We start from the raw sequence: 16,897 nt of genomic DNA, 5'->3' as shown, positions 1-16,897 counted from the left end.
GATGCAATTCAGGACAAAGTAGCCCAATTGTTTGGCACCCCTTCCACAAACATTCACTCTCTCCACCATTCCACCATCAACTCACAGTGGCAGCGGTGTGTATCATCTACAAGATGCACTGCAGAAACTAAACCAACACCTTCCAAACCTACAACCATTACCACCTAGAAGGACCAGGCAGCACATGGGAACACCACTACCTGGATGTTCCCCTCCAAGTCACTCACCATCCTGACTTGGAAATATATTGCCGTTCTTTCACTGTCGCTGGGTCAAAATCCTGGAACTCGCTCCCTAACAACACTTTGTGTGTACCTCCACTGCATGGACTGCAGCGGTTCAAGAAGGCAGCTCACCACCATCTTCTCAAGGGCAATTAGGGATGAGCAATAAAAGCTGGCTTAGCCAGTGACTCCCACATCCCAAGAATGAATAAAAAAAATCCAGGGTGGAGTTTGAATTTAATCAATAAAAACCTGGAATTGTAAGTCTTAATGATGAACATGAAACCATTGTCAATTGTTATAAAATGCGCATACCTGCTCTGGCCTTCATGTGACTCCAGGCCCACAGCAATTTGGTTGACTCTTAAATGTCCTAGCAAGTCACTCAGTTGTATCAAACCACTGTAAAGTCTATAAGGCATGAAACCAGACAGATCATCTGGCATCAACTTAGCACTGGAAATGACAACGGCAAATTCAGCCCTATCAACCCTGCAAAGTCCTCCTTACTAACATCTGGGGGGGTTTGTGCCAAAGTTAGGAGAGCTGTCTCACAGACTAGTCGAGCAAATAGAATCATAGCTTACAGATAATGCCCCAGACACCAGCCTGGTATGGCCTGTCCCACAGGCAGGGCAGACCCGACAGAGGTGGCAGCACAGTTGGGAGGGAGTTGCTCCGTGGAGTGCTCTGCATTGACTCTGGACTCCATGAAGGTCAAACATGGGCAAAGGAACTGCCTGCTGATTACATACTGCTTCCCACCCCAAATCTGATGAATCAGTAATCCTCCACTTTGAACACCACTTGAAGGAAGCACTGAGAGTACCAAGGGTGCACGATGTATTCTGGGCATCCAGTACAACTGACCGAGCTGTCCAAGTCCTAAAAGACACAGTTGTTAGACTCGGTCTGTGGCAGATGGTGAGGGAACCGACAAGAGGGGAAAACATCCTCTCCAATCTGTCCATGACAGTGTTGGTGGGAGTGACCACCGCACAGTCCTTGTGGAGACAAAGTCCTGTTTTCACATTGAGGATACCCTCCATTGTGTTGTGTGCCACTACCACCGTGCTAAATGCAATAAATTTCAAACAGTTCTAGCAACTCAAAACTGGGCATCCAGGAGATGCTATGGGCCATCAACAGCAACAAAATTAACCACAATCTGTAACCTCATGGTCTGGCATATACCCCATTCTACTATTACCACCAAGCCAGGGGATCAACCCTGGTTCAATGAAGAGTGCAGGAGGGCGTGACAGGAGTAGCACCAGGCATACCAAAAAATGAGGTGTCAACCTGGTGAAGCTACAACTCAGGACCACTTGCATGTGAAACAGCGTTAGCAGATAGACACAGCTCAATGATCCCACAACCAACGGAACATCTCTAAGCTCTACTATCCTGCCACATCCAATCATGAATGATGATAGACAATTAAACAACTCATTGGAGCATGAGGCTCCACAAATATCACCCCATCCCAAATGATGGGGAAGCCCAGCACATCGTTGCAAAAGATAAAGCTGAAGCATTTGCAACAATCTTCACTCAAGTGCCGAGTGGATGATCCATCTTGGCCTCCTCGTGAGTTCCCAGCATCGTAGATGCCAGTCTTCAGCCAGTTCGATCCACTTCATGTGATATCAAGAAATGGCTGAAGGCACTGGATACTGCAAAGGCTACAGGTCTTGATAATATTCCGGCAATAGTACTGAAGACTTGTGCTGTAGAACCTACCGCCCCCTAGCCAAGCTGTTCCAGTACAGCTACAACACTGGCATCTACCTGGCTATGTGGAAAATTGTCCAGGTACGTGCTGTACATAAAAAGCAGGACAAATCCAACTGGACCAATTACTTCCCCATCAGTTTACTCTCAATCATCAAGTAATAAAAGGGGTCATCAACAGTGCTATCAAGCGGCACTTGCTTAGCAACAACTTGCTCACTGACGCTCAGTTTGGGTCCACCAAAATTACTCAGCTCCTGCCCTCATTGCAACCTTGGTTCAAACATGGGCAAAAGAGCTGAACTCCGGAGGTGAGGTGAGAGTGACTGCCCTTGATATCAGTGCAGCATTTGACTGACTGTGGCATCAAGGAGCCCTAACAAAACTGGAGTCAGTGAGAATCAGAGGGAAAATCAGAGGGCCCCAGCTATGCCTGTCTCTTTATGGGGTATGTGGAACATTCCTTGTTCCAGTCCTACTCCGGCCCCCTCCCACAACTCTTTCTCCGGTGCATCGATGATTACTTCGGTGCTGCTTCATGCTTTCGTCGGGACTTGGAAAAATTTATTAATTTTGCTTCCAATCTCCACCCCTCCATCATTTTCACATGGTCCATCTCTGACACTTCCCTTCCCTTCCTTGACGTTTCTGTCTCAATTTCTGGTGATAGACTGTCCACCAATATCCATTACAAGCCTACCGACTCCCACAGCTACCTCGACTACAGCTCCTCACACCCCGCTTCCTGTAAGGACTCCATCCCATTCTCTCAGTTCCTTCGCCTCCATCACATCTGTTCTGATGATGCTACTTTCAAAAACAGTCCCTCTGACATTTCCTCCTTCTTCGTTAACCGAGGTTTTCCGCCCACGGTCGTTGACCTCAACCGTGTCTGGCCCATCTCCCGCGCAATGCCCTCACGCCTTCTCCTCCCTCCCAGAAACATGATAGAATCCCCCTTGTCCTCACTTATCACCCCACCAGCCTCCACATTCAAAGGATCATCCTCCACCATTTCGCCAACTCCAGCATGATGCCACCACCAAACACATCTTCCCTTCCCCCCCCCTCCCCCTCCCCGGCGGCATTCCGCAGGGATCGTTCCCTCCGTGACACCCTGGTCCACTTCTCCATCACCCCCTACTCCTCAACCCCTACCTATGGCACCTCCCCATGCTCATGCAAAAGATGCAACGCCTGCCCCTTCACTTCCTCTCTCCTCACCGTCCAAGGGCCCAAACACTCCTTTCAAGTGAAGCAGCATTTCACTTGCATTTCCCCCAACTTAGTCTACTGCATTCGTTGCTCCCAATGCGCTCTCCTCTACATTGGAGAGACTAAACGTAAACTGGGCGACCGCTTTGCAGAACATCTGTGGTCTGTCCGCAAGAAAGACCCAAACCTCTGTGTTGCTTGCCATTTTAATACTCCACCCTGCTCTCTTGTCCACATGTCTGTCCTTGGCTTGCTGCATTGTTCCAGTGAAGCCCAACGCAAACTGGAGGAACAGCATCTCATCTTCCGACTAGGCACTTTACAGCCTTCCGGACTGAATATTGAATTCAACTACTTTAGCTCTTGAACTCCCTCCTCCATCCCCACCCCCCTTTCCGTTTCTCCCCCCTTCCTTTTGTTTTTTCCAATAATTTATATAGATTTTTCTTTTCCCACCTATTTCCATTATTTTTAAATCTTGTATGCCCTGCTAGTCTTTCCACCCCACCCCCACTAGAGCTGTACTTTGAGTGTGCTGCCATCCATTCTTAATTAGCACATTAGTTTAGATAATATCACCACCTTCAACACCTCTTTGTTCTTTTGTCTGTGACATCTTTTGATTATCTCTCCTATCACTGCTTGCTTATCCCTACAACCACACCACCACCCCCCCACTTCTCTCCCCCAACCCTCCCCCCCAATTTAAACCAGCTTATATTTCACCCCTCTCCTAATATTCACTCAGTTCTGTTGAAGGGTCATAAGGACTTGAAACGTCAACTGTTTTCTTCTCCGCCGATGCTGAGTTTTTCCAGGTAATTCTGTTTTTGTTTGGGAAAATTCCCTGCTGGTTGTAGTCACACCTAGCACAATGGAAGATGGTTGCGATAGTTGGAAGTCAATTATCTCAGTTTCAGGACATCACTGCAGGTGTTCCTCAGGGTAGCATCCTAGATCCAACCATTTTCAGCTGATTCATCAATGACCTTCCATCATAAGGCCAGAAATGAGGACATTCACTGATGATTGCACAATGTTCAGTACCATTCTCGACTCCTCAGATACTGAAGCAGTCCATGTCCAAAAGCAGCAAGATTGGGCTGAAAAGTGGCAAGTAACATTCACGCAACACAACTGCCAGGAAATGACCATCTCCAACAAGAGAGAGCCTAACCATTTCCCCTTGGCATTACCATCGCTGAATCCCCCACTTTGAACAACCCGAGGGTTACCATTGACCAGAAACTGAACTGGACTAGCCACATAAATACTGTGGCTACAAGAGCAGGTCAGCGGCTAGGAATCCGCCTGATTCCCAAAGCCTGTCCAGCATCTAAAAGTCAGGAGTGCAATGGAATACCCTCCACTTGATTGGCACCGCATCTACAAACATTCACTCCCTCCACCATTGACCCACAGTGGCAGCAATGTGTACCATCTACAAGCTATATTGCAGGAACTCAAAGGCTCCTTAGAGAGCACCTTTGAATTCCATGACAACTACCATCTAGAGGGACAAGGGCAGCTGATGCTTGGGAACACCAGCACCTCCAAACCACTCACCATCCTGACTTGGAAATATATCGCCTTTCTTTCACTGTCGCTGGATCAAAATCCTGGAACTCCCTTGCTAGCAGCACTGTGGGTGTACCTGCACCACAGGGACTGCAGCAGTTAAAGAAGGCAGCTCACTACCACCTTCTCAAGGGCAGTTAGGAATAGGTAATAAATTCTGGCCTAGCCAAAGATGCCTACATCTCATGAATGAATTTTAAAAAAGCAAAACAAGAAACAGAAAAAAAACACATGGAACAAGATGGAGACAGAGGACCTAATCTAAAGTTGTTGAATCCAGAAGCCTCTAGATTGCCGAGTCAAAAGATAAGTTTGCATTCCCCGAGCTTGCGATGTGCTTCACTGGAACACTGTACAGGCCATGGACAGAAACGTTAGCATGGGAGCAAGGCAGAGAATTAAAATGACAAGCATACTTGTGGACTGAACGGAGATGTCCCACAAATCTGCATTTGGTGTCCCCAGTGTAGAGGAGACTAAATCATGAGCAGCGAATACAGTATACTAAAAAGTACAAGAAAATTGCAGATTCACTTGAAGTGTTTTGGGGACTTGCACAGTGAGAAGGGAGGAGGTGAAAGGGCAGATGTTGCATCTCCTATGCTTGCATGGAAAGATGCAGTAGGGAATGGAGGGGCTGGTAGGGATTACTGAAGAATGGACTAAGGTGTCACGGAGGCAGAGGACAATATGTTTGGTGATTGCATCATGCTGGAGTTGGCGCAAGTAGCGCTGTATGATCCATTGAATACAGAGGCTGGTGGAGTGGAAGGTGAGGGCGAGGCAAATCCTATCATGGTTCTGGAAGGGAGGGGAAGGGGTGAGGGCAGAGATGTATGAAATTGATCGGACACTGGAGAGCCCTGTCAACCATGCTGGGTGGGTATCCTCAATTAAGGAATGTTGGATGCTCTGGTTGAGAAGGATGCATCATCAGAACAGATGCGACGGAAAAACTGAGAAGATGGAATGGAGTCCTTGTAGGAAACAGAGTGCGAGGAAGCGTAGTCAAGATAGCTATAGGAGTCTGTGAGTTTGTAATGAACGTTGGTAGATAGCCTATCTCCAGAAATGGAAACACAGAAGCTGAGAAAGGGAAGGGAAGAGTCAGAGATGGACCAGGTGAAGGTGAGGGAAGGGTGGAAATTAGAAACAAGTTCAATGAAATGTTGAAGTTTGTGGTGAGAGCAGGAGGTGGCACCGATACAGTCAACAATGTACTGGAAAAGTAGATGGGGGAGAGGGCCTGAGTAGGACTCGAATAATAAATGTTTCACATATCCCTCAAAAAGGCAGGCATAACTGCGACCATTGCATATACCCATAGCAACACCTTTTATTTGGAGGAAATGAGTGGAATTGAAGGAGAAGTTGAGAACAAAATTGAGAACAAGCTCAGCCAGACGAAGGAAGAAGGTGATCATGAAAGGGGACTGGTTGGGCCTCCATCCTAGGAAGAAGCGGAAAGCTCTGAGACTGTCTTAGTGGAGGATGGAAGTGTAGAGAGAGTGAATTGAATTTGAAAATTGAATTAGGTGGGCTTGGCAAAGTAACTCGGTTTTAATTTCTAAATCCATCTTGCTATTCTATGTATGTGTATAGATTTTTTAATTCATTCATGAGATGTGCGCTTCGCAGGCTGGGCTAGCATTTATTGCCCATCCCAAGTTGCCCTTGAGAAGGTGGTGATGAGCTACCTTCTTGAACTGCTTCAGTCCAAGTAGTGTAGATACACCCACAGTGCTGTTAGGGAGAGAGTTCCAGGATTTTGACCCTGCGACAGTGAAGGAACGGTGATTTATTTCCAAGCCAGGGAGGTGAGTGACTTGGAGGGGAACTTCCAGGTGGTGGTGTTCGCATCTATCTGCTGCCCTTGTCCTTCTAGATGGTAGTGGTTGTTGGTTTGGGAAGTGCTTTCTAAGGAGTCTTGATGAATTCCTTCAGTGTATCTTGTAGATGGTACACACTGCTGCTACTGTGCATCAGTGGTGGAGGAAGTGACTGTTTGTGGATGTGGTGCCAATCAAGCGGACTGCTTTGACCTGGACGGTGTCCAGCTTCTTGAGTGTTGTTGAAGCTGCACTCATCCAGGCAAGAGGGGAGTATTCCATCATGCTCCTGACTTGTGCCTTGTAGAAGGCGGACAGGCTTTGGGGAGTCAGGAGGTGAGTTACTTTTTGCATGATTCCTAGCCTCAGAACCTGCTCTTGTAGCCACAGGATTTATATGGCTAGTCCAGTTCAGTTTCTGGTCAATGGTGACCCCCAGGATGTTGATAGTGGGGAATTCAGTGAAGGTAATGCCATTGAACGTCAAGGGGCGATGGTTGGATTCTCTTTTGTTGGTGATGGTCATTGCCTGACACTTGTGTAATGCGAATGGTACTTGCCACTTGTCAGCCCAAGCCTGGATATTGTCCAGGTCTTGCTGTCATTTGGGCATGGACTGCTTCAGTATCTGAGGAGCCGCGAATGGTGCTGAACACTGTGCAATCATCAGCGAACATCCCCACTTCTGACCTTATGATGGAAAGAAGGTAATTGATAAAACAACTGAAGGTGGTTGGGCCTAGGACACTACCCTGAGGAACTCCTGCAGTGATGTCCTGGACCTAAGATTACTGACCTCCAACGACCACAACCATCTTCCTTTGTGATAGGTATGACTCCAACCAGCGGAGAGTTTTCCCCCGATTCCCATTGACTCCAGTTTTGCTAGGGCTCCTTGATGTCAAGGGTAGTCAGTCTCACCTCACCTCGAGAGTTCAAACCTTTTGTCCATGTTTGAACCAAGGCTGTAATGAGGTCAGGAGCTGAGTGGCCCTGGCGGAACCCAAACTGGGTATTAGTGAACAGGTTATTGCTAAGCAAGTACTGCTTGATAGCACTGTTGATGACCCCTTCCATTACTTTACTGATGATGGAGAGCATACTGATGGGGCGATCATTGGCCGGGTTGGATTTGTCCTGCTCTTTTGCACAGAAAACACCTGGGCAATTTTCCACAAAGCCAGGTAGATGCCAGTGTTGTAGCTGTATGGAACAGCTTGGCTAGGGGTGTGGCAGGTTCTGTAGCACAAATCTTTAGTACTATTGCTGGAATATAGGTATGACTCCAAGCAGCAGAGAGTTTTCCCCCGATTCCCATTGACTCCAGCTTTGCTAGGGCTCCTTGATGCCACAGTTGGTCAAATGCTGGCTCGATGTCAAGGGTAATCAGTCTCACCTCACCTCGGGAGTACAGGGCCCATAGCCTTTGCAGTATCCAGTGCCTTCAGCCACTTCCTGATATCACGTGGAATGAATCTAATTGGCTGAAGACTGGCATCTGTGATGCTGGGGACTCACAAGGAGGCTGAGATGGATCATCCACTCGGCACTTCTGGCTGAAGATTGTTGCGAAAGCTTCAGCCATATCATTTGCTCTGCTGTGCTGGGCTCCTCCATCATTGAGTATGGGGATATTTATTGATCCTTCTCCTCCAGTGAGTTGTTTAATTGTCCACCACCATTCACGACTGGATGTGGCAGGACTGCAGAGCTTAGATATGATCCGTTGGTTTTGGGACCGCTTATCCCTGTCTATCACTTGCTGCTTATGCTGTTTGGCCTGCAAGTAGTCCTGCGTTATAGCTTCACCATGTTGACACCTCATTTTTAGGTATGCCTGATGCTGCTCCTGGTATGCCCTCCTGCACTCTGCACTCCTCATTGAGCCAGGGTTAATCCTCTGGCTTGATGATAATGATGGAGTAGGGGATATGCCGGGCCATGGAGTTACAGATTGCGTTTCAGTACAATCAGTGCTGCTGATGACCCACAGTGCCTCATGGATGTCCAGTCTTGAGTTGCTAGATCTGTTTGAAATCTAGCCCATTTAGCACGGCAGTAGTGCCACACAACACAATGGAGGGTATTCTCAATGTGAAGGCAGGAATTCATCTCCACAATGACTGCGGTGGTCACTCCTACCAATACCGTCATGGACAGATGCATCTGCGGCAGGCAGGTTGGTGAGAATGAGGTCTAGTATGTTTTTCCCTCACCACCTGCCACAGACCCAGTCTAGCAACTATGTCATTTAGGACTTGGTCAGCTTAGTCAGTAATGGTGCTACTGAGCCACTCTTGGTGATGGACATTGAAGTCCCCACCCAGAGTACATTCTGCATCCTTGCCACCCTCAGTGCTTCCTCCAAGTGATGTTCAACATGGAGGAGCACTGATTCATCAGCTGAGGAAGGGCAGTACATGGTAACCAGCTGGAGGTTTCCTTGCCCATGTTTTCATGGGGTCCAGAGTCGATGTTGAGGACTCTCAGGGCAACTCCCTCCCGTATACTCAGAGATGCTGGTGGTGGTTTCTGGGACATTATCTGTAAGGTATGATTCTGTGAGGATGACTATGCCAGGCTGTTGCTTGACTAGTCTGTGAGACAGATCTCCCAATTTTGGCACTAACGCCCCCCCTCCCCCAGATGTTAGTAAAAAGGTCTTTGCAAGATCGACAGGTCTGCAATTGCCTTTGTCGCTTCTGGTGCCTAGGTTGATCAGTCCAGTTTTATTCCTTTTTTGTGACTTTGATACAACTAAGTGACTTGCATTTCAGAGGGCACTTAAGTCAACCACATTGCTGTGGGTCTGGAGTCACCTGTAGGATTTCCTTCCCTAAAGAGCATTAGTGAACCAGATGGGTTTTTACAACAATCAGTTCATGGTCATTGTTACATATTTAATTCCAGATTTTTATTGAATTCAAATTCCACCATCTGCCATGGTGGGATTCAAACCCATTTCCCTAGAGCATTATCCTGGGTCACTGGATTACTAGTCCAGCGACAATACCACTACGCCATCGCCTCCCCTCACGGATGTGTACCCACTTCACTCTTAAAGACACAATGGACAAATAGTTTGTGAACTACTTTTTAAAAATTAACCTGTAGGCAATGACATTACAACTTTTGCTGTTTTTTTTTAAACACAGGCAGAGCCATTGAGTACATTGACATCGCACATATTCACCAAGAATACCCTGAACAAATTAGAGAAATTTATGGCAACAGCAACAGACCAGGTAACTTAAAACAAGAGTGGGGAAAGCAGGATTAATGACTGGCACAAGTTATCTTGATGAGGATGGTACATGATGCAAGACCTAAAAATTGAGGGAACTTAATAACTTAACAAAAAACAAATCAAATGCTATAGAGGCAGCTTATAAAGTTTCTTGAAAAAAGGTTTAATGATTTTTGGGGTAAAGAGGAGGTAATAAGACCAGTTTAAATTTATTTGAGGCAAAACAATACCCAAATCTTCCACGTCTCAGGAAAGAATGTTATTGGATACGGCTTGTAAAAATGTTATTATTGTGTCTGATAATAATAGTTGTGATTCAACCCTGTACATTCTCATGATAAGTTTTAACGATAAATCTCAATTATTAATCCTTTAGTGAACTTTCACATCAGTTGGTTTGAGTGTCTGCCATAACTACTACCACTGGCAACAAAGCAACAAAACAAAATTGAACTGATTGCACTAAATCCACAGCTGCCTCAGTGCTTCATATCTATATTGGTGGGGAGGGCGGCAGGGCAGGGGTGGTGTTTCAGTGTCTGGATCTGTCTCAGCACCTTCCTCAATGTTTGTTCTGTTGTATCAGCCTTTGCCATTCTGTTCCAATATTTATGCTCATGCCTCAGTGACTGTGCCAGTGTATTTGTGTCTGTCTCACTCCTTGTAGTGCTGTATCCTTCAGTTCACATACAAATTATTTGGAACTGTTGCATTTGCCAGTCAAACAACTGAAAGTCTTTATATCCTGGGTAGAGATTTGCCTGAGAATGTTTTTCAGAGGTGTAAATAATAAGCCATGCAGACAATAAAATCCATGTTCAATTTCCAGTGTGTGCCATGTTAACAGGTCTCAGCTGGAACATTTACATGCATGGCCTCAGTGTCGCTGGGTAAGTGTTCTGAATTGCTGTCCAGTATTCTCTGCTGCAAAATGTGTATGTTCAGAGATTGTGAGAATAAAAAGCTGAAATAGTTCTGTGATAAGTTAGCCTGCTAATGTCACTGTTTAGGCTCAGACAAGAAAAATAGCCTGGAAGGTTTCAGACCTGCACTCAGTTGTGAATTACTATCTTCACTAGACAAGAGGAGAAAAGGGACAGGGAGAATTTTTATAAAGAGATGTAGATTATGATATTTTCCAACTTCAGGTGAATCGTATACATTATACATGCAATCCTACTATACCATTGTTGATAACTTCATTAACTCTTTTGTAGTAAAAGTTTATGTGAAGATGTACCATGACAGTCCAGCTCTTCTCTGTACAACTCAGGAGCTTTCAGAAAAAGAATTAGTGGATCCATATTTCATATGGGTAGGCCCGTCAGGAAGAAACATAAAAGGTGAGATGCATTACTTTTTCTCCAGGGTCAGAACAAACTGGGCACAAGAAGTCAATTGGTCTGACAGATAGTGCTATCCTGGCATTAAGCAAGATTACCATTCTATGGGGTTACAAGAAAAACCATCATCAATTGGCAGAGATTATTTGCAGCTGATAGCTGAAGGGTATAGCTACAGTGCCATGGACACATAAGTACTTTGTTGATGCTGCTGCTTTGCCTAGGAAGTGGTGGAGAATGTGGGGCACCACAGTCAATTTCAGAATCAATATTTTGATGACCTGCATAAAAATATTTATGATTTCACTCTCTTTGGAATTTTTAACATTAAAGGCTAAGAATCTGCAACAGTAAAGAACTGTAAGGATTTAAGGAATATAGGGATTGGGCAGGAAATTGGAGATGAGATTGAGGATTAGCCATGATCTTATCAAATGTGGAGCAGGCTCAAGGGGCTGTATAGCCTACTCCCACCCCTATTTCTTATGTCCTTATGGCAAGAGTTAGTCTTGAATGGGTGTTCAGGAGACATACTCATCACAAAACTGGAGATACATTTTAAAGATCAGAAACCAAGTTATGACTTTAAACACTTGAGTCATGTCTATCTTTACAACGAAAACAGTTTGAGCTTCATGAGCCTATTTTGATAAAAAACAAGCCCATGGGCTGCTCACTATGACAGCTATGGCTGTGACTTGTAGGATGGAACTCCCACCGCCTCTTCTCCCCTTTTATAACATCCCATATTTTCACAAACTTGATCATTAACCATAACCTTGACAAATAAATTTGTGTTTTGAGTATGTAGAGCTTTAAATTTGTTTCCACTGCTGTTCTTTAAAATCCATACCTCACAGCCCTCCATGACTTTAGGTCAGAAAACAACCCCTTGGTTTTAGTGTTTTAAAAAAATACAGCCCACACATAGTAATGCTGAAACTAGTTCAATTGTTACAGCAATAAATCTACTCAGGTTTTAAAAAGGTGACTTTAACACTTTAGTACTATCCTTACTTTAAGAAAACATACCAAAAATTAAACATTTATTATTTTTATTCTGTCTTCTATTTCCCCTTTTTCCTCCTAGCCACAAACCTACTCTCCTGGGTTGCTACCACAGCATATTGCTGAAGAGTGGGTTTTGTGTTCTGAGCAGGAGAAATAAACCACAACAACAACCACCTACATTTATAGAGCATCTTTAATGTAGGAAAATGTCCCAAGGCATTTCACAGGAGGATTATCAAATAAAATTTGACACGCCAAATAGAGAGATAGAGGAGCAAATCTGCAGGGAAATCATAGAGATGTGCAAGAACTATAGAGCTGTGATATTGGGAACTTTAATTATCCAAATATAAACTGAGATAGTGTGAGAGTAAAGGGTAAGGAAGTGGAGGAATTTCTGAAATGCATTCAGAAAGACTTCCACAGCCCTACTAGAAAGGAGGCATTGCTGGATCTGATACTGGAAAATGAAGTAGACCAATTGTCTGTGGGGGAACACTTGGTTAAGAATGACCGTCATATCATAACGTTTAGACTAGTAATGCAAGAAAGGAAGAAACAACCTAAAGTAGAACGTTTAAATTGGAAATGGGCTAATTTCATTGTGGATGTGGATCTCCCAATCAGCTGCCCACAGCTACATCAAGCTGGTCACTGACATACTGCTCCGAAGGATCAATACCTTAATTCACTTCAGAACCGACGAGGCTAGTAAGACAGAGCGAGCCAGAAGATTCACTACCATAGCTGGGTTTCCCTGCATCCAGGGAGCCATTGACTGCAAGCATGTGCCCATGAGAGCACTGCTGTTTGCTCTCTCCACCTGTCCTGCCACCTTCAATGCACATATACGCCCAGGTCTTTCTGCTCCTGCACCCCTTTCAAAAGTTCACCCTTTTTTTTTATTGTCTGTCCATGTTCTTCCTACCAAAATGCATCACTTTACACTTCTCTGCATTGAACTTCATCTGCCACCCATCTGCCCACTCTACCAACTTGTCTATGTCTTATGAGGAAAGGTTGGACTGGCTAGGCTTGTATCCATTGGAGTTTAGAAGAGTAACAGGTGACTTGATTGAAACATGTAAGATCCTGAGGGGTCTTGGCAGGGTGGATGTGGAGAGGATGTTTCTTCTTGTGGGAGAATTTATAACTAGGGGTCTCTGTTTAAAAATAAGGGGTCACCCATTTAAAACAGAAATGAGGTGAAATTTTCACTGAGAGTCGTGAGTCTTTGGAACTTTTTTCCTGAAAAGGTGGTGGAAGCAGTCTTTGAATATTTTTATGGCAGAGGTGGATAGATTCTTGGTAAGCAAGGGGGTGATAGATTATCAGGGGCAGGTGGGATACAGATTTCAGGTTACTGTCAGATCAGCCATGATCTTATTAAATGGTGGAGCAGGCTCGAGGGGCCAAATGGCCTACTCCTGCTCCTTGTTCGTAAGAAAGCATTTGACAAAGTATTGCATAAAAGGCTGGTTAACAAAATCATGGCTTATGGAATAGGAGAGTTGATATCAACTTGGATTTTAAAAATTGGCTCAGGATGGAAAACAGCAAGTTGTGGTAAATGGTTATTTTCAGACTGGGGAATGGTATAGAGTAGGGTTCCCAAAGGTCAGTGCTAGGACCTATGCTTTTTTTGATATATATATATATATAAATTACTTGCTCCAACATTGTTGGTTGTGCCTTCAGTTGCCTAGGCCCCAAGTTTTGGAATTCCTTTCTTACACCTCTCTGCCTCTCTATCTTGTTTTCCTCCTTTATGTCATTGCTTAAAATCTACTTCTTCGACCAAGCTTTCAGTCACCCTGTCCTAATGAGTGAATTTAATGTAATTGACACAGGTTCAGCCCACCAGTTGGTGAACCGGTGGGAAACCCATCCTGCTTCTGAGGAGGAGGCCTGACCAGATTAAGTGGCCAGTATCAGGCCTTCCCCAGGATTCATCAGAGGCCGGCAGCTGTCCATTATAAGCAGCATCACTGGGAGTAGTGACTGCTACCAGTAATGCACCCAAGGAGAGGCCAGGAATCAACGAGGGACCCAAGCCCCAGATGAGTGAGGGCGGGATGGAGGTCACAGGGAGGGGTTCGTAGAAGAGTAGGAGGCAGGGTTGTGGATGCTGCATCGTTAAAGGCTGAGATAGACAGATTTTTGGTCTCTCAGGAAATTGAGGGATAAGAGGAACAGGTGAGAAAGTGGAGTTAAGGCTGATGATCAGCCATGATCGTATTGAATGGTGGAGCAAGCTTGAGGTGCTCTATAGTCGACTCCTGCTCCTCATGTTCTTATGTTTGCTTAATTAATAATAGTGATTACATTTGAAACTATTTTATTGACTACAAAGCACTTTTGAGGATGTAAAAAGTCCTATACAAATGTACAGGTAGTGAAAACTGGGCATTTTGTATTAACTATCCATAGATGCCGAACAAAAAATGTAACAGCGTTTTACACTTAATCCTTCCTTCTCCACTTTTGATTTGATTGGTTTTCTCCAAACCTATACCTTTCCCCCCAAAAGATCCTGTATTTAAGTGACCAATTGATCATTGAAAATGGCATTTTTAAATTGTCAGATGGAAACGCTGCTTTAACAAAGTTAAAGGTACTTACACCCAGAGACAAATTCTAAAGGAGTTAAAGTCTATATTTAAATATATAAAATGTGATTTGGATTACATTTTTGTAAATAAACAAACGTAACCATAAGTGTGGTTATATTGGTAAAAATTAATTTTTGTTCTCTCTATATCAGCTGAAATCTGTTAGGATCATGCGGTATTTGTCATTCTTCCAGTATGCAGATAGGAAAAGTTCATGGGCAGAATTTCCCCTGCCAAAGGATTTGCAGGCAGGATGCCCGTAAAGTTCCCACCTTCCTGTCCACCCCATCCGTAATTTTAATTGGGCGGGAGGGCGAGGCCTAGTACAGCCCATCCATCCACCCTTGCCCGAATTGAGGTCTTTAAGCAGCCAATTATTGGCCACTTAAGGGCTGCTTCCTGCCCACCCTCAAAGGAGTTCAGGAGCAAGGGGAGAAGCCCAGCAGGTCACTCTGCTCAGGCCTGAGGCAGGAAGCAGGCATGCACCTTCCCGAAAGAACCCCCTTTCCACATTGGTTGCATTCTCCCCTCCCACTCAGCCCCTTGTGGGTGCTCCCTTCCCTCCCACCTCCCGGCATCTCCATCCCCACACCCCTGGTCTTCACCACCCCACCTCATCATGAGAACCCCCTGCTTACCTGGTCCCAGACTTATAGCCTCAGTTCTGGCCACTGCTGCCACTGGTGGGTTTTTTTTTTTTGCAAAAATATACTTCATTCATACAATATCTGAAAGAACATTACAAAACATTTCAAAATCACCATTACAGAGTGTAATCATATTCAAGTTTTCCACATAGATCATGTCGCACCCTGAGGTGCTTCAATGCAATCAAAGAACATTACAGGCATTTCATAATGGTCATAACATACAGTGCAATGGTATTTAAGTTATCTACATAGATCATGTTGCACTTTAAGGTGCTTCAATGCAATTGTGATACATATATATTCATTGCTTACATTCAATGTGAGTTATACAGCCAAAGAGGTCTATAAAATTCCCAGCCCCTCGGTGCACTATGGCTGAAAGGTCTTAGACAGCGACCTTTCCCCATTGTGCCTTTGCGGCGGCTGCCCCAAGCTTAAGTGTATCCTTCAGCACTTAGTCCCGGATCTTGGAATGTGCCAGTCTGCAACACTTGGATCAGGGACAACTCTTTGCAGTGGAAGACCAGCAAGTTTTGGGCAGACCAAAGAGGGTCTTTCACCGAGTTGATTGATCCTCCAGCTGCAGTTGATGTCTGTCTCAGTGTGTGTCCCTGGGAACAGCCCATAGAGCACAGAGTCCTGTGTCACAGCACTGCTTGGGATGAACCACAATAAAAACCACTGCATCTCTCTCCAGACTTCCTTTGCAAAGGCACATTCCACAAGGAGGTGAACAACAGTCTCTTCCCCACCACAGCACCTCGAAGGCAACGTATGAAGGGGCTGAGACTCCTGGCATGTACGAAGGATCTGACAGGGGAGGACATTTCTCACAAGCTGTTAACCAGCTTTAATTGTCCTTGAACTGAGGGACTTGCTGGGCCATTTCAGCCCACATCAACCAATTTATTATTGTGGGTCTGGAGTCACATGTAAGCCAGGCCAGACCAGGTGAGGATGGCAGATTTCCTTCCCTAATGGGCATTACTGAACCATGTGGATTTTCAACAACAATTGATGATGGTTTCATGGTCGCCATTACTGAGATTAGTTTTATATTCCAGATTTATTAATTAAATTTAAAATTTGCCAGCTGCTGCAGGATTTGAACCTATGTCCCCAGAGCATTAGCCTAGGCCTCTGCCTTGCTAGTCTAGTGACATTACCACCACGCTACCATCCCCGCACAGTTGGGATTGCAGAGCTGCCAATTTGATTGAGGCAGTATTTCTTCCCAAGTGAGGAGCAGAAGTTCTATCTTGAACCAATTAACACTCCACATTAAATGGCTGTGGGCCTGCTGTGATCAGTGGGAATGTGTTCCCCACCAATTCTTCAGGTGGCAGGGCAGGAAACCCTGCCATCCGAAAAATCCTGCCACATGATACAGCAGGAAAGTGCCATGAAAAGTGATTCATGACACCCTCAAGTGGTCAAAGAATGCAAAGCACTTG

At 45.1% G+C, this 16,897-nt stretch overlaps 1 protein-coding gene across 1 annotated transcript in view; it reads left to right on the top strand.

The window, feature by feature from the left end:
- LOC121269237 (zona pellucida-binding protein 2-like) overlaps positions 1–16,897 on the top strand; it is a 49,511-nt gene that overhangs the window by 5,927 nt on the left and 26,687 nt on the right. The window contains exons 2-3 of the mRNA XM_041173784.1: positions 9,736–9,825; positions 11,045–11,170. Of these exons, the coding sequence (XP_041029718.1) occupies positions 9,736–9,825; positions 11,045–11,170 (216 nt within the window). The remainder of the gene's footprint in view (positions 1–9,735; positions 9,826–11,044; positions 11,171–16,897) is intronic.

The sequence above is a fragment of the Carcharodon carcharias genome, chromosome 23 (assembly GCF_017639515.1).
Source record: "Carcharodon carcharias isolate sCarCar2 chromosome 23, sCarCar2.pri, whole genome shotgun sequence".
Classification (NCBI taxonomy): Eukaryota; Metazoa; Chordata; class Chondrichthyes; order Lamniformes; family Lamnidae; genus Carcharodon; species Carcharodon carcharias.
The sequence above is the reverse complement of the archived record's forward strand: the minus strand, read 5'-3'. Positions and strand labels throughout refer to the sequence as shown.